The 18921-nt window shown below is 36.2% G+C and overlaps 1 protein-coding gene across 1 annotated transcript in view; it reads right to left on the bottom strand.

Annotated features, from left to right (window-relative positions):
* Positions 1–655: 655 nt before the first annotated feature.
* Positions 656–18921, bottom strand: part of LOC145688854 (uncharacterized) — a 37525-nt gene continuing 19259 nt past the window's right edge. Inside the window, exons 5-11 of the mRNA XM_081763023.1 lie at positions 18387–18560; positions 15088–15288; positions 10909–11094; positions 9290–9457; positions 7241–7429; positions 4357–4431; positions 656–985 (exon numbers count right to left, since the gene is read on the bottom strand). Of these exons, the coding sequence (XP_081619149.1) occupies positions 838–985; positions 4357–4431; positions 7241–7429; positions 9290–9457; positions 10909–11094; positions 15088–15288; positions 18387–18560 (1141 nt within the window). The 3' untranslated portion in view covers positions 656–837. The remainder of the gene's footprint in view (positions 986–4356; positions 4432–7240; positions 7430–9289; positions 9458–10908; positions 11095–15087; positions 15289–18386; positions 18561–18921) is intronic.

The raw sequence follows: 18921 nt of genomic DNA on the forward strand, positions 1-18921 counted from the left end.
ATTCTTACCAGGGGCGGATCCAGGACGGACTTCTGGAGGGCGGTGGGTTGTAATACTGCTACTTAGAGCTACTTTTAAGAGCTTCTAACTCTGAGATGGGTTTTATTTATATATATAAAATAAGAAAATTTCCTCTTCTGGGAGGGAGCAATCGCCCCGATCAACCCCCCTGGATCCGCCACTGATTCTTACTGAGTTAAAATGGTAAACTCTACTTTTGGAACATCCAAAGTATACCTGGCGTATACCCGGCATTGAAAATGAATTAATTGAAATTTCAAACGATTTAATTGAAATAATTAGACCTATATATATATGGAAGCACAACAATGGTTTAGTAGTACAACGTACATCTCTGTTGTGAAATGTCTGTGGTTCGATCCCAGATCATATGAGTTTATGGTGCACAACATCGTGTTCGTATGCTTCTTCAGGGATCTGCGTTTCCTCCAACGTTCTCATCCTTCATTATTCATCCGTCTTCTTTACCTAAAGAACATAACTTTGGGCGTTAAATATTTTATAACATTTTTATTTTATATGAGTGTTGCAGTTCATTCAAAAAGAATATGAAATAGTGTCTTAATAGTGGTAACGGTATATTTAATATAGATATGATTTGAAGTAAAATTAATAAATACAACATTACTTCTTATTGATTGGCACGCTTTATTTGATTGAAAACGATATGAGTACAGAAAAAAATATTCATCACGTGAAATATATACATAATAACAAAATAAAAGTCATGAAAATGACAAAGTTAAGTATTCAAATGCATTCAATCAGGAAGCGATTTTCTCCTGATAGTATGTGAGGTAATACTGAATTAAGTTGTTATGGAGATTCCGTGGTTGTTGATGATTTCTCTTCAGACGATACATGCACATGAGGTTCTTCTTTCTCACACTGATGTGTCACTTCAATAGCTGTGTCTTTAATTTGTCGTTTCACTACATCCTTTGGTTCTTCAGAAGTGGTTGCTCTAAAAGGAAGAAAAACAATGTTCGAGAAATGTTCAATATATGATTTTCACATAAGATTGTTGCAATGTCTTATTTTCTCGTTTTTTTTTTTCTTGTAGTTTAAGCTTCTTTTTGAGTAGCGGGACTAAATGCCCTAGCAGCACAGGCACTAGGCCGAGCAGTAAGGAATTGTAGATTAGAGAACTGGCAACGTTGGCCGTACGTTGTGATTGGTTACTTTGCCAAGCACTTGTCAATCAACTCAATTGTCAACGTTGACCCTATGTTGTGATTGGCCGCTTTGCCGAGCACTTGCAAGCCCACTCAATTGCCAACGTTGGCCCTAGGTTCTAATTGACCCGTTTGCTGAGCATTTGCTAACCAACTCAATTACCAATGTTGGTCCTACGTTGTGATTGATGCTTTTCCGAGTATTTGCAAACCAACTTAATTGCCAACGTTGGCCCTACGTTGTAATTGTTCAATTTTGCCGATTGTTTGCCAACCAACTTAGTTATTCGGATAATCCTTACGGAACAAGTAAAACTATGTTGGATAAATAACTGCAAATAGTTCGTTGTCCAACATATACTAAAACAATGAAGGACCAACGTATTCTTCAACTTTACTTTTACAATTGCCAATTATGAACTATGCCGACTAATAGCTTGCGCAGACCCTATCAAGTGTGCTGCTAGGGCCACACGTACATCTTCAAAAATAGTGTATATGTCTCTTGACAGATTTTCGCACATAAAGGAGTCACTTATAGCACCAAATTGTTCATACAGACATCTTTACCAGAACTAATTCTGTACGAAGATTTTTTTTAAAAAAATAATTTGGTTCGGGGGCCGAATTTGCGGGATGCGTTTCTCGCGAGTGGTCTAAGAATGTCTTCAAAATATGCAACCCGCATTACGTCACGGTTGTACAAGCTTACATAACAGCATAGGATAAAAAACCCGGGGATTGAATTACAAATTTTTTTTCTTTAAATCGTGTTGTCTGAATGAAGATTCGGCAATGATGGGTACTTACTCTTTTGATACAAATTCTGGATTAAGACCTGACAACGATGATCCCCTATAGCTAAGATTAAAAATTTAAACCAGTACGAGAGAAGAAACAGTGAAACTAGCGGTTATTGTGATAGAATCCCATATTGTGTTTCCAGTTCTCTCCCGTCTATTCTTTATCTGCGGTAAACTTAGTTTATAACTGGCAAGTATTATTTGTAGATAGGCTACAAATTTCAATGTTTACCAACGGAAAATGAAGAATTTTTCTTTTCTATCCTAACACATTTCTACTTAACTTTTTTCCCTCCTTGAAAGATCTTCAAATTTTCAAGGAGGATGCAGTTCTTTTCGCATTGATTAATTGCTTTGTATTTACGCCCTTTGTCAACAACAAGGCTATATAAGACGATGGTTGATTGGTTTCATTAGAGTTTAGCCTCTTTCAGAACGGAGGCTATATTAGCCACAGACCTATAGTTTTATATGGGATCCGAGCGACATAAGCTCTCAACGAAAACGGAATTCATGTCTTCTGCATTGATGATACATATGCTAACGAGATAGCCACGAGGGAGCTCATTATAGAAGACAAGCCCTACAGATTCAAAGTGGGATCTGAAGTAATATAGTCCATTGGATGTGCTCCTACCGGGAACCGAACCCGATACTTAATGCACCAAAGGCACACGTGCTAGCCACTAGACCAGCAGGAGGGCAATTTTTTCTCATCTCATTATTATGTTATTTTTCCGTAGTTTATTATCCAACTAATATACGAGAAAAAATAGTATATATTGTCCGCATGCAGTGTCTGCTACACACGAATTCGTGGAATACCCAAATGTGTTAACATTCTCCCGGTACTTGTGGTAGAACTTTGTTGCACCAGGTCAATTATTTCATCCTGTTCTTTCACAGATTCTCACGTTTCATGTTCGGAAGTTACTTCAACATCGGGAGTTGTTTTATACTCTCTCAATGCACGAAGTATTATTAAGCACTGCCTTATTTGGTGTCCTACTTAATGAGAAACCCCAGCTGTATTCTTCAACAGCCAAGCTAGCACTTCCATTACAAACCCCGAACACAAACACCATGTCTGTATACAAGGGCGCCGTTCCTGGGGGGCCGAGAGGGCCTGGGCCCCCTCAAAGCTCACGTGGACCCCCTGATTGTATTCGTGAATTTACAATATTTGGCATAATTTGAATGCAATTTATCTTAAAATCCTCATATATATACTTCCTGCATCTGAATGGGCCCCCAAATTTACAGAGAAATCGGCGCCTTTGTCTGCATACTCCTTATTCGTGTATGCAGGTGCCCTTTTACGGTAACTGTTTGAAATGTTCCGCAAACAACCCAGATAACAGCAGCTCCCAAATGTATATTGTGTTCCAGGTATACTCTCCAACAACACCGTAGCTGTGACGTTTCGATAAGTAACTGTGTCACGTATGCTGCAACTTGGCAAACTTGAGAACCCATTAAAAAAAATCCCCAATCAACAATCGTTTTAACAGGTGTAATCTCGAAATTACTATTCAGTAATTGTCAATTCCTACCTACTTCAGTAAATTATTTACTTCCAAAACTTGAAGTGTGTTGATTTTTGTGGTTTCATTTTTATTCCTATCCATAGCTCAGTTATCGTTCAAAATCGGAACTACCTTCATACGAAGTTTTTTCTTACTTAGAATCATCCATATTATTTCCCAAAGTATTGTAATTTTCGACCCAACACTAAGTATAATGGTTAAGAAACAGAAGAAGACATCTGTTTTAACGATAATGTTTCTTTTCTGCTGTGTTATGACATGTATATCATTTGTAAAAATTGTATTCGACCAGGAATGTGTACACTCATGTCCAAAATGATTGTCGCATATCTATAACTGTCTTCTTCTAAGAATATAATTTTGTAATGATTTTGCAGGGCACTTTTAATACTGATACTATGTGTATAATCGGGAAATACATAGTTGTGGTAAATTTTATAGGAAAAGAATTATAAATACGAAAATTAGAAAGAGTAAAATAAAATGTTGCTAAATAGCCATGAAAGTTTAATTTTTATTTTGTTGTTCTTATTTACTGCTCTTTTGACATGAAATTTGCCACATACATGTCTTTGTCGATTATACATACTAACGTTATAAGAAATACCGGGCGAATTTGTTATCAAATTATATTCCTACAACAACACATTTATAGACATGCGACAATAATTTTGGACATGAGTGTACATTGGAATTGCATTAAGACTGAAACATCGACATTGAAATGAGTCTTATCTTTCAATTTATCTGTTCTCATAAATGTGAAGAAATGGTTGTATCTGACTTCATATTTCGAACTCTTTTACTTACCCTTTAACTGACAATTCCCTCTTCGAAGATGTACTCTCCGGAAGAGGTGGACTTGTCGTGGAGAAAGTATCTCGCCTGAAATAAATTTAATACGAGTATTAACTAGATTGAACCAGAATATGAAAAGTTCAAGTAATTTCAAATTACTGTTCTCAAGGCACGTATTTAACAATGAGATTAAAAATCATTATATAATGATTTTACTGGTCATTACATTGAATTATGTTTTAAATGATATAGAAGTAGTAAATCTTAAAATGCTTTTATTTATCTCACTATACTGTGTTGAAAAGCAATTATGAGTTCTGTATTGTACTGTATAAATTGTAATTTCGAAAATACTACTTGTTAAAATGTTGATAACGTGCAAAAAATAAATGAAGCGACTCTATCTTACAAGATAATTAAACTAATAAAATGTATTACAATATTTGTAACATATATAACATTTAAAATAAGCATTAAACATAACAGTTATTTTAAATGTTAGAATTTGTTGAATAACATGGAACAAGAAATAAAGACAAATATAGTTATTAATTAAACTGAGTGAGTATTAGAAACAGTAAAAGAATTGAACTGATATTATGCACATTGAAATCAAGTTATTTATCTGTTGAAATTAAGAGGCCTAATCATTGCAAAATTAAAATACCGCTAATTTTACAGTAATTGTGTGATATCTTCAAATAGATAAAAGACAATCGAAATGTGGACAAAGAACGCTCTAGACAACATTAACCATTATCACGAGTCACCTAGTAGCTTTCCGTTTGCAGCCATTTATAAACGCGAAAATAAACGTCGATTTTTCTAAATATCTGGAAATTGAAAGCAGATAAGTGAGTCATGATAACGGTCTCTCATGTAAAATAATATTGTCTAGGGAGCTCTTGTTCCAATTTTCGATTATCTTTTATCTATTTGAAGATATCACATAATTACTGTAAGTTAGCGGTACTTTAATTTCACTGTGATTAAATTTCGCCTCTTAAATAACGTTTTAGTATTAGGTAAAAACATCAAAGACCAATATATTTACGTTAGCATAGTCTATTTTTATTAAATTCTCTTTAAAGTAATAACATTGAACAATTATCATAATATATACGTAGAAAGCAAAATAAAAGCATTTCTTAAGACATATTTATCATTTTTATAGCAAATTTATTTAACCGATACATTGCCATTCCCAATTAACTGGAAAATGATAGATTATTTACGTGTAGGTTATTCGGAAGTCTTTCATATATATATATCTTCATCCTTAAAGTTTTTAAGAACTATTTTGATAAGCTCTCCATGATGAATATAGTATGCATAGCAGTAATAGTGACCAAACAGCATGGCACATAAACTAAAAGGATTCATTTTACATCTCAATAAATTATCATAATAAATACATTGCTCTTACAAAATAAATTCTTAAAAATAAATGATGTAATGATATACGTACTTCTTTCTATAGCCTACAGCTGATCTGCCGTAGTATCCGCCTTGTTGAGAGCCAATGAAGCCACTCTGTTGAGGACCTGGATAACCTTGTGAACCAATGTACCCCTGTTGTGAGCCAAGGAATCCTTGTTGACCATATTGATATCCGAAGCGATTTGTTTGTGGTTGCTGTAGGCCAAATTGTGGTTGAACTAGTCCTGGTTGACCTTGTACTCCTCCAGCCAACGGTTGTACACCTCCAAATTGTGATTGAACTGTGCCGGGTAGAGTCTGCACGCCTCCAAATTGCGGCTGTATACCAGGTAGTGTTTGCACACCTCCAAATTGCGGCTGTGCACCTGGTAATGGCTGCACATTTCCAAATTGCGGTTGTGCAACACCAGAGAATGGCTGCACGCCACCAAATTGCGGTTGAACAGCACCAGGGAAAGATTGTGCTCCTGCAGCTCGCGATTGTGCTATGCCTGGTAAAAACTGTCCTAAGCCAATTTGTGGCTGTACTGCACCAGGTTGCGGCTGGAAGACACCAGGTTGCGACTGAATTAGATCAGGTTGGAAAGGAATACCTCCTGGCTGCTGCCTTAATTGGTCAAATTGACCTAAAAAGGGCTGGTTTACCAGACTTGTGCCCTGTGGAGAAACAGCAACTGGATTTAATTGTTGACTTCCAAATTGTTGTTGTGGAATAAATGGGCTTGGCTGTGATTGCCCACTTGCTGCTGCATGACTTAAATCATGTGATTGTTGGCTGGTAGCGGAGCCAGATAAAGGAACAACACCAGGGGGCGCACGAGTAGTCGTTAATGTTGGCGACGAGGTATCTAGTTGCCTTCTGTAAATGTGATAATCACTTATTCCAAGCAATCCATGAGTGTACAAATTAACTGAAAACAATTGTTTATTACAAATCTAATGTAATTTAATCTAAGAACCTAATCTAGCCGAAATAACGTTACTCATTATTGTTGGAGTTAATTTTCCAAATTTTAATGCTAATAGTTTTCTATCAATTCAGTTATATAAAGTGCTTTTAAGAGTAAGTAATATAATGAAAACCAATAATTCAAACTTAGTAAATGTGCTAAACTGTTTGGTCACTTTTAGGTATACATTTAGCCTGATTTAGTGAAATCTAACAAACGTGTATCTCATATATTTATTAATTAACCAAATAGATAGATTGAACTAAATATATGTTGGTTTAATACCGACTCAAAATCAGAAAACTTTTAACTCTTGCTACAAATACTCAACTATTTTGATAATTAATTTTGTAAATGATAAAGTTTTATAAATAAAATTGTTAGATTAGGCAAAGCTAAGTAAATGCAATAGTATAGCTCAGCAAAAAGAGACAGGTATGGGAAGTATAATATTAGTGAAGAATGTTTCCGATCAACGAAAAGTATTTTTGTTATATCTTACTGACCGCTCTCGAACATTTCCTGATGGTCCAAGTGAAACAGAACTGGATTGGTCACTGTATACTGGATGTCTTGCTCCTAATTGCCCGTAGTACGTTTCTTGGCCTTCAGAACGTCCAGAATAAGGTCGAACTCCTAAAGGTAAACTTGGAGTAGTTCTAGCCGTTGTGGAACTTTGTGTATCTGATTGACGTCTAAGCATTAAAAGAAAAAATGAAAAGAAGAAAGCATTAGTAATCTCTTATTATTTTCAAAGAGCACAATTGAAACATCTAAGTGTGAAACATTGAATCGCATACCACCGCATTCAGTTCCATCTAGGTGGGTACAGCCTTTCGTGAACTTTCCGCGCTGATTTAAGTAGCTAGAGCACGGTGCTTTGGTGCACGGAGTCTCAGGTTCGATTTCCGGTGGAAGATCAGTTGAACGCTGATTTGGATCCCACTTTAAATTGTAGATCCATGTCTCATATAGCCTCGCTTCTGAAAGGCTAAATTCAGACCAACCAATCATACTTCGTGTGAGTTGTAGGATCAAGAAGTTTAATTTCGAATATATGGACAATAAATTGGGTCCTACATTTGATTTCTGACTTTTGTAGTGTAGTTTTCTTAATAGAATTAACCTTCATGATGCATACACCAAACATTTTGTACCCTGTTGGGTACATCAAGTTTCCACGTACACGTTCTAATCAATAAATTCCACGGGAACAGGTAATGTAAGAAATGAATTTATGTAACTATGATTATAGATTAGACTGATCATCAGAAATAATGCGATTTATAGGTTGATTTTCAGATAAAATATGCAAAAATTAGCTAGTAAATACAATAAAAGAAAATAACTATTTAACTATAATGAAAGAAACTCCTTTATTCAGCTTAATAAACTCATGCTCCTTTCGCGTGGAAAACTCGGGTTCGATTACCAATGGGAGCTCTATCTGATTTGGATCCATGTTAACCTGTAGGTACACCCACATATAGCTTTGCTGCTGAAAGGGACGCTAAATTGAAATCAAATCAAATCAAAATATTCAGCATAATATTATATACTATTATATATATACAGGGGCGGATCCAGGATATGATCAAGGGAGGGGCTAAGCCATATTTTGCCGTTTTATCCAGTGTAAAGCAGGATTGAAGCCCATTTTATCCAGTGTATACCTGAGCGTCAAGGGGGGCTATAGCCCCTATAGCCCCCCTTGGATCCGTCACTGTGTATATATATAGGGTCAGATCCAGGATTTTCTGAGGGGGTATGCAACAACTCTTCAAATTGGCATGCAACGATATTGTTTATCCCTGACAACGCTGATACATAGGTGGTTGTATTTTAACGAAAGTCGCAAGTGATATGCAGAAAAAAATGTTCTCTCCTCCTGGCTTCTGTTTTCTTCACCTATTTGACAAATGTAATATTGTTTTGATTGGTAAATCCTTTTTCTTCAACGTTAAGAAAATTGACTTAAACTATTGCTTTTGCAAAGCTCTGCTTTCTCTTAAGCCCCAAACGGAAAAATAATGGCAGAAAGTTTCGGAAAGTATTGCTATTTTCACTCCTAGCTTCTCATTTCAGATAGTGTATATTTACAACAAAGAGCGGGTGCAAGTGCACCGGTGCACCCCCTAAATCCGGCCATATATATATATATACACACGAATAACACACGAATTTAATGAACCTGGAACAAGAACATTAATGGTTTTAGAATGAAAATGAAATGAAGTATTTAAGTTTTACATCCCAGGATCATGCCGGCTAAGCTAAAGGAGACGGTGATGATAAAAAATAAAGGAAATGAAATGATGGAAGGAAGAAAATGAGAAAACCCATACACCCGGTGTTTACCACCACCAAGCTCACTTGGCATGAGCTGGGAACGAACCAATCATCCCATGCACCAGAGGATTGATGCCATTGCGGCCCAAGGTTTTATAATGGAGTAAATTATTTATCTTTTCAGGGATCAATTCTTCTCAGCTACTAAGTAAATATAATCGGGTCCATTCGTGCAACAGAAAATAATAAAATTTTTTAATACTTACTTTTCTCTGTTGTAAGATGTCTGTTCGCTGTTAAATGTGCCAGGATATGTTTGAGGTCCTGCAGCCTGTGGTGCAGAGGGACGTTCACCCTCTTGAGCTGGAAGTGGTTTCACTGGAAGAGGATACCTTGAAGTTGTGGTCGTAGTTGAGGTAGACTCTACTTGTCGTCTGCAAAAAGTAAGAAATAAGTTAGACGCTAACATCAAAATTTAACATCACAGAAATATCAAGCATGGAAACTCAAATTATTATTGGTATTAAATATTAAGTATCCAAAAATCTATTCTACTTTTGACTTTCAGTAGTAAATACTTGAATATTGAACAGTGTGTAAGAGTAATCACTTCCAACTCGATACACTCTGTGACAGAAAGTCTGCTACTTCACATTCTTGTAAACATAATAAACACTCTACATAGCAATGTAACGTTGACAAAATTGTAATACCAAGTTACCGTTACCAATAAGTGCTATAGTGAATGAATTATATGGTTTTTTTGACTCTTATGTGATGTACAATAGTTTATACATGATAATTAAAAAAATGCAATCATTAAAAAAGTTCTGGTTATATGCACAAATACTTCCAGATGTACTCGAAAATTAGAACAAAGGTCATTCGTTTGCTACGAAGTTACTTGTTTACCATGGTTTTCCATTTCCACGAAGAAATGGAAAAATCTTTCTTTAAAAGAGGATAAATTTTTTAGAGTAGCCTACTATCTCTGACAATGATCTAGCTTCTTCGCAACATATCAAGCTAAAATGGTTTATATTTAATATATATTAAGATGTGCAGAGTTGTGTAAAAAGAAGCTAAATTACATAAATCTTTCTCAATTCATATATATTATATGTGCTGACTTTAATCTTAATTCTTAATCTATCACTGTACTCTGGCTTACTAATTACCATCTTTTGGAATCATAGACAAAAGAAAACTTGCCATCTTATCTTTACTTTATTAGCATAATAACACTTCCTAACTCTCTAACTAATTAACTCTATGGTCTATGGAACCCGGAGGTTCAATGTCACAATCACAAAGAACCTCCATTGACCTCTGTCCTTAGCCAAGTGTATGCAGTTTCTATTTTGTATTCATATTTCTGTAAGAACCATCTTAATATTGTCCTCCCATCTCTGCCTAGGTCTTCCTAATGGACGTTTTTCGATTGGAATTCCAGTTAAAACGTTGAAAGTGTTCCTACTTTCTTTCATTCTGGCTACATGGCCTGGCTACTTGAACCTCCTAAACTTGATGACCCTAAACACTTCCTAGGTATTATAGATAAATTGTCAGAGCAACCTTACTAGGACAACACAAACAACAAGGAATGAGTGAACTATGTGATTCTATGATGTGCAATAGAAAACTTAAATTGTTTCTTCCGCGCAGTCTAGAATTTTTCTGAGTTACTGCTACACTGTCAGAAGCAAAACCGAGGCAATAGCACACAGTTAAATCAATCGCGAATGAGAAACCATAAATTCATCTTGCCATTTCTAATTTATCGATCGTTTTACATTCAAGATTATAAAATTGGTAAAATCACTTTCTTTACGAAGGGTCAGAGATAAGAGCGACAAGGACTCACAGAATGATTTGTTATATTTACCTTCTCCTACTGAAAGTTGATGGTTTACCATTTTCTGGTGATTGTTCATTGAGATGAGCAGGAAGAGTTTGGATTCCACTTGGTTGTCCAGATGTTTGTTCGCCCAACTGAGCAGGAAGAGGACGTATTCCAGGAGGATATCGCGCTGTGGTTGATGGAGATGTAGTAGTAGTATCTGCCTGTCGTCTATAGGAAGTAAGAAGCATACAATTTAATCACCACAATTTACATGTAATCGTTTATTCCCTATCTTCATCATGTTATGAGTTCTTGCCTATCCTTGCCCTCACCCCTAGTCGTGGCTAGCGTGTCCATCATTGCTGCACAGGGTCGTCCGGAGTTCGATTCCCGTTGGGAGGGTCTTGAAAAATTTGAACTTATTACGGTGCTTCGGATTTTACCTTAAATTGTAAGTCTCATATAGCTTTGTTGTTGAAAAGGGACGTTGTTGAAAGTTACCACCAACCTGCACCATCTTTGTGTTTTTTTAAGCCCATTGGTTTCTATGATTAATTATGTTTCTATTTTCTTTTAAATGAGCTGGAATTGTAATGGTTGATTTTACTTCTTTTTTAAAATCTATTTAAATGCATCTTACTCCTACAAAATTAAATTTTGTGATAACGTATAATACGTATATCAATTTAGAATTTAATAATAAAATTTATTTCAAGAAGTATTAAATAAATTTAATTTACTGCAAATTCTTTCTAAAGAACCAAAGGAGTCACACCAAATCAATTCCTTAAAATTACTAAGATCAATCCATTAAAACCACTAAAATCAAATCATTAAAGTCACTTAAATCAAACCAGTAAAATTACTAAAATCAATCCATTATCATTACTAAAATCAATCCATTAAAATTACTAAAATCAATCCATTAAAATCACTAAAATCAAGCCTTTTAAATTACCGAAATCAAACCATTAAAATTCCAGTTCATTAAAAAAAACACACACACACACAAGAATAATTCCCTATATACAGGGGATAGACAAAAAAATCTAAAAACACTTCATACAGGACACGTAAGTTTGGCCCTCCACTGTACAACACGTGTTGCGGTTGCCGATCGTTTTTTGTTTCCAATGTGTCGTGTGGACCTTCCTCTTCCGTCAGCAGTAACCAGTTCACCTGTGAGTGTGGTGGTGTGAAAATGGTGCGGTAAAATGGGCGACCTGACAGACTTTCAAAGAGGCATGATCGTTGGTGCCGTCTGGTGGAGCTTCAGTGGCAACAGTGGCGAACATTGTGGGGGTATCTAAAGGCACTGTGTCCAATATCACGAGGGATACACAATTCATGGGCAAACGATGTCTGCAAAGTACAACAGTGGTCGAAAGACAATCCTGTCAGATAGGGACCGGAGGGTATTAAAACGGACTGTAGCAGTTAAAAAGAAGACCACTGCAATGGAAAGTACGTCTGAACTCAATTACGGCCTACAGAACCCGGTTTCATCAAAAACAGTGCGACGGGAACTTCATAAAATGAAAATTCATGTCAGGGTCGCTATCGCCAAACCCCTGGTCACAGTAGTAAATGCGAAGAGGCGTATCCAGTGGTGCAAGGACTACAAGGCGTGGACTCATGAGCAATGGAAACACGTAATGTGGTCTGATGAATCGACTTTCACCTTGTTTCCAACAACCGGTTGTGTTTACGTATGGAGAACACCGTCGCAGGCCTATGATACAGACTGTCTGCTCCCAACTGTAAAGTATGGGGGTGATTCTGTTACAGTATGGGCAGTGATATCGTGGTTTTCTGCAGATCCCATCATAGCCCTACATGGAATGATGAATGCTAAGGCGTATGAGGCCATTTTGGGGGACCAGGTTCTACCCATGGCTTAAATATTGTTCCCTGATGGTGATGACATCTACCAAGATGATTTGGCACCCTGTCACGCTGCAAAAACGGTGAAATCATGGTTTAAGGAGCATTACCAGGAGCTTTCACACCTCTCCTGGGTCACACAATCACCAGATCTGAACATCATTGAGCCATTGTGGTCTGAGTTAGAAAGGCGTGTTCGGTCTCATTATCCTCCACCAGCATCCCTTAAGGAACTGGAGCATGTTTTGGAGGAACAATGGTACAAAATTCCACACACCACGATTCAGGAGCTGTATACGTCCATTCCACGTCGGATCCAAGCTGTTTTTGACGCAAAAGGAGGCCCCACACCATACTAGGTATGATTTACACACTTTTGCAAACGTTTTAGAATTTTTTGTCCAATCCCTGTAGATCAATGAGCTAAAAGAATAAAGATGGTGTTGTTGTTACTCAACACCCTATTGGTACTGGTGTTTATAAGTGCCAAAACCAGAAAAAGAAGAATTTAATTTAGTTTTAAAAGATATATACTTAAAAGAACAGTTGAATACAATAAAATCGCTAATTAGTAAACTAAAGTGAAAAGATAAAATTAGATATAAAGCTTACTGCAGAAGAATTTTAACTTATTATGATAAAATATACAAAATCGATGTATTACATTCATCTCGACAGGTTGCAATCAAATTTGAAAAATCGCCTAAACAGCCCATCAATGACCTCGATTCCAATTTCATGAAATATGTTACATCCTTCCTGAGAAATAAATGTTTATCTTAATTTTTGGCTTTTGGTGGCCTTTACAACATTTGGTTATAGGAGTATCTGTCTAACTTCAGACAAAATTGGTAAGTCTTTTGTGGTTTCGGACTTTAACCTTGCCCAGATTCACCATTGGCTCTGATCGATATGAATCAAAATTGATTGGTCTCCTATGTAGAACAATGGTGATCTTCATGCTAAACTTGGTAGGTACCCATGAACAATAGGCGTTCACAGATTAATAGACAACATGGTGGGAAAAGAAGCCACCAATGCATAGTAATATTTTAGACATATATTCTTGTAACGTTTTCTTTATCCTGCACGTCATTAAAATTAACTATTAGATAATACGATATTTTCTGTAATCGTTGAACTCTTTCAGAAACAGTAAATGTGATCTGTAGAAATTGTTCTTAAAGATGACTAAAATGTTGGATCCACTTTGTGTTTTAACCTGTGTAATGACCAGGGCCCGGATCTTGTTGACAAGTCAACTTTTTTCTGTTACGCATAGGACAAGGCAAGTTGAAATAAAAACGTTATCCATCAACTCTAGGTTCTGAAAATATATCTTTTTAGGGTCAACATTTGGTCACTTTTTGCCGTTTTGAAGTTTTAGATCATTTTCTTAATATTTTAAGGTAACTTTTAGGTCACTTATGGTATTTTTATTCTTTTTCTTCGACATAAAGAAATCTTAAAATGAACACTGTTTACGGATTTGAAGAACACAAAGTTAAATGATCTCTTTTCCTGCTTCCTGACTATTGGGGTGGAAAAACTGCATTCCTAACAATCTAATGAATACTAAGCTGCAGCTGGTTGACGAGGGGTGGGGATTGCTAGGTGGTGAAACAGATGGGTTTGGGTTGTTGACAAGGGCGCCCATGTTGTGGTTTCCAAGGGGGGCAAATATAAGCGAGGTTTCAAATATAGTTTCAAATTTTGCTATAACTAATGTAAAAAATTCTATTGGGCTTTCGATATTCCCAAGTACGATTTCCTCTTGGGGGGAAATCACCCCACCTTGCCACCCCTGATGGGCGCCCTTGGTTGTTGACCACATAAGATATGATCAGGGGAATAACTAAAAATAAATTGGAAGGCGTTCAAAGATTTTAAACTTTTTTATCTATTATTCTCGTGTATACAGTCTACACTTGCGAACTTTGATTCCTAGTTTCAAACTTGTACTTCCTAGTTTCAACCCGCGAGTGAATTGACACTTTCAATACTTACAATACAGTACAATGGACTGATCATTGAACACAACATTTGATCAATGGGCTGCAACTAACTGAAACAAAACTTTTGAAAATGACAGAAATGATATTTAAAATCAAACAATTCAAAAAAAAAAAAAAAATGTTCGTTTTAAACGAAGTAAAACTTTTTAAAAAAATCAAATTTAAAGTCAATTTTTGTGAATTTATGGTCATTTTACAAGAATTTTAGTGTAATTTTATAGGTCACTTTTTAGAAAAGTTTAGGTCAACAAGATCCGGGCCCTGGTAATGACTATCAAATGTGCTCTGTTAACAATCAAATGGATGGTGTATTTATACTTGCCTTTTTCTGTTGAAAGTGGATGGTCTGTATGGGTCATAAGGGTTTGGTTGTTGTTGACCATTTTGTTCGGGTGGTAGTCTTCCTGGAAGAGGCTGACCTCCTGCAGGTTGGTTGCGAACTTCCGATTGTGGAAGGGGATGGATTCCAGGAGGATATCTTGTAGTTGAAGTGGTGCTAGTAGTTGATGTTTCAATTTGACGTCTACAAAGAAACAAAGTGTTAAGTGACGTTATCGTCCATCCATTAGCTCATCAAAACGCATAATATTTGTAACAACCATCATGTACTTTATTATTTTGTTCAGTAGAATACCATTGGAGTTCTATGTCAAATCTACAGAATACGATAAAATAGGATAAATTTTTATCTTTAAGAAAATGACACTAACTTTTTTTTTCAAAACTATAAGTGTGGCCATCTACACAAAATTGGTTTCGACCTTTAACCTTGTCGAAAATTAACAATTTACTTTGGCACGTCTAAACCAAACTTGTTCGTTCTGCTCCTACGTGATTTATTGCATAAAAAACTATAAATTAATATAGTGATTGTATATACACAATGAGGAGCATTTACCAACATCTGAAGATACGCAAGTCATTACAGAATATGATTCAATTACAAATATGGTTTAAATGTTGTTATAACACACCTTTCATGGACCTCTCGTGACATGGGAGGATTCTGATAGCTTCTAGATAAAATTAAGAAAGAGTAAACCATGCCAAAAAAATTTAGAGAAAAGCTTTTTCTAAAATCGAGACGAGACCAGACAAGAAAAATCTCGTCTCGAAGACAACGCTATACCTGAATGAGATTTAATGTTTTCTCATTCACTGCCCCATGTTGCCTTCTTTATAGAAATTCCTTGTGTCTAGATTTATTTTCACGTTTTCGTCTTAAAGTCTGGTTTGGTATTCGGTTGTTGTGAATATGGTTTGGATTCCACGTTCCCTATTATTTACACAACATAATATTCTCGTACACTGATTTATAAGTTAATTTTCTAGCTGTATATGTAATAGTAATAGTCGGCCTAGTTGGTGATTGGTCATTGCAATAATAATAAAGTTGAAAAATACGTTGGCCCATTGTTGGCCTTGCACTCTCAAATCGCAATTTTACTTCTTTCTTAGAGGTTACGTTTGCGTTTGAGTGATTGGCGAATGGTCGACAAAGCGGCTAATTACAACATAGAACCAACGATGGCATTTGGCTAAACTATCATTTCTCATTGTTGGGTCTACAATCTCTACTGCTATATTGTTAAAATAGATATTAGAAAGAAAAGATTTCCATACATTAGCTTTACTATTGCGAGTCTTTCTTGAAAAATCGTGGCAAATGAAGAAAACAAATTATAAAGTATGAGTTTATAGTTTCATATTGATACATTCTGGTTATATTTAGTGGCGGATCCATGGATAGAGCAGTGCGAACAACTACCTCCAAAAAAGTTTATCATCTTTATTCCAAGCTCAGTTTGGTTATTGATACACAAAGCCACATATCTCTCTTGGAAGCAATACTAAACATTATTCGGCGTAAGCTCTAAACTGCGATAAACAAAGCCACGTGAAACTAAATCTCGCTGATTTGCTGTTGTCCTACCGACGCTTGTACTCCTCCGCAAAGTAGTTCATATGATTTGATTATTACTTTTACTATGAAACTCCATATAAAACTGACGGATTATCTAATAATGCTGCAATCGAGTGTGGCTAATGAAACAATAGAAATAAACACTAAGTATGCGCAGTAATTATGGCGCCAACTCAACTGTGGACGGGTGTTCTGCTTTTAAAGTCTGAAAGATGACTGGCATGAATCCTGGTTCCGCGAGTGTTGTGGTGAAACACCAACAAGGCAAACCTTTACTCACTAAGTAACAATTGTTTACGAGCGAAATTCAAATACTTTTTTTAATCTTTCGAGTTTCTTTTTTTTTTTTTTCTTTTCTTCTGCTGCTGTAAGTATCTGGAGAACACGAGACAGTATTGTCAAAATGCACTTGTATAATTTGCTCCTCCCCGTGGGGAGTGGGAGTGATACATCACTAGCCAATCGTATTTGTGACAAGCGGAAGGATACAAATATTTTGTTTATCGGAGTTTAGAGCTTACGCTGAATAATGTATAGTTTAATAGGATTCCCTGCAAGTGGCATAGACGTTGACGTCATTGTCAAAGTTTAAACTGACTAATATTGCACTACTCTTTAAATGAAAAATCCCATTTTTCCCGCCTACATTCATCCTCCAAGAGGTGAACCGTCCCATTCAAACGTTCATTCTGGATCCAGTAGTGATAATACTACATATCACGCCCCATTTCATTCCGGTTATTTAATTATATTCATTCCCTTTCTTCTTTCGGGAGCATATTTTCCTTTTAAAATAAATAAATACATCGTGTATACACCAAAGGAATAAACCAAAACACATCGTCCCAATTTCTGAATCTTTACATTCTCATCAATGTATTTGTCATAAAACGTACGGAAAATTATTGGTAGGTTGAACTTGAATTTAGAGTTCTTTTCAGCAGCGAAGCTACATGAGATGTGAATCTACAGCTTAACGCAGAATCCGTCCCACATACTCTTTCGCCAAGAATCGAATCCAGGTCTCTCGAACCAAAGAAGCGTGCTTTAGCGTGTAGTCGTGAGGGGCGTTCTACGGAAAACTATGTTGGAATTAATAAATTCTCTAAGATTTTGATAAACTAGTGTTGCTCACAAGACTAATGAAATTTCTCGTCTTGTCTCGTCCCAAAAAGGAGACGATAATTATCGTGTTTCTTGTCCTGTCCCGAATTCAAAAGAAAAATATTTCTCATCTTGGACAACACAATTTAGGTATCTCGTCTGGATGCGGAAGAAGGGTTGGAGACGCGTATAATTTTTTATCTAAAAATGATGAAATGCAATCTTTAAGTTTTACGTTCTACGCTTATGCCAGCTAGATGGAATGGCTAAAGGAGACGGTGATGATGAGAAATGAATGAAATGGTGGAATGAAGAAAGTGGAAGGAAACGGGGAAACCCACGCACACGGTATTTGCCTACCACAAAGTTCACTTGGCGCGAGCTGGGATCGAACCAAGGACCCTATGCACTAGAGGTGAACGTTGTTCTACCACTCAGCCACCGCGGCCCCAAAATATGATGAAGTGCAAGAAAACGATTTATTGAGGTCTCAACTGCGGAACGTCTTCGGGAATTTTCATACAAATAAGTATATTTGATAAATTCGCACACTTAATTTTGCATCCCAAATCTGAAAACTATAGACTACTTACCTTTCTCTGTTAAAAGAGGAAGGTCTCTCATATGGATTGGGTTGATAGCTACCAATTTGACTTTGTGGTACACCAGATTGTCCAGAGGGTTGATTTCCTGTTTGGAGAGGATGGATTCCAGGCGGATATCTCGAGGTAGTTGTTGTGGTACTAGAAGTAGTTTCAACTTGACGCCTATTAATACAAAGAGGAATTCTTTATTATAGTAGAATATATTCACTATCGAACTATTTCAAATTTAAACATGCTTTTCGTACAACATATGCTTTAAAAAGTTAAGATGGATCTCGCAGAAATAGAAATACAAAGTAGAAACTGGATCCAGTTGGCTAAGGATAGAAGTCAGTGGAGAGCTTCTGTAAACACGGCATTGAACCTCCGGGTTCCATAGGCCATAGAGTTAGTTAGTTATGCTTTAAAGACTGAATCACTTGAATATAATATAGGAAAATAAATATTACAATATTCTTGTCATATTCCGAGAAAATATTTTAAGGTAAAAAAATCGACAGATTTCACTGAGGTGAACAAACTA

Source organism: Thermobia domestica, chromosome 7 (assembly GCF_964235325.1).
Source record: "Thermobia domestica chromosome 7, izTheDome1.hap1.1, whole genome shotgun sequence".
Classification (NCBI taxonomy): Eukaryota; Metazoa; Arthropoda; class Insecta; order Zygentoma; family Lepismatidae; genus Thermobia; species Thermobia domestica.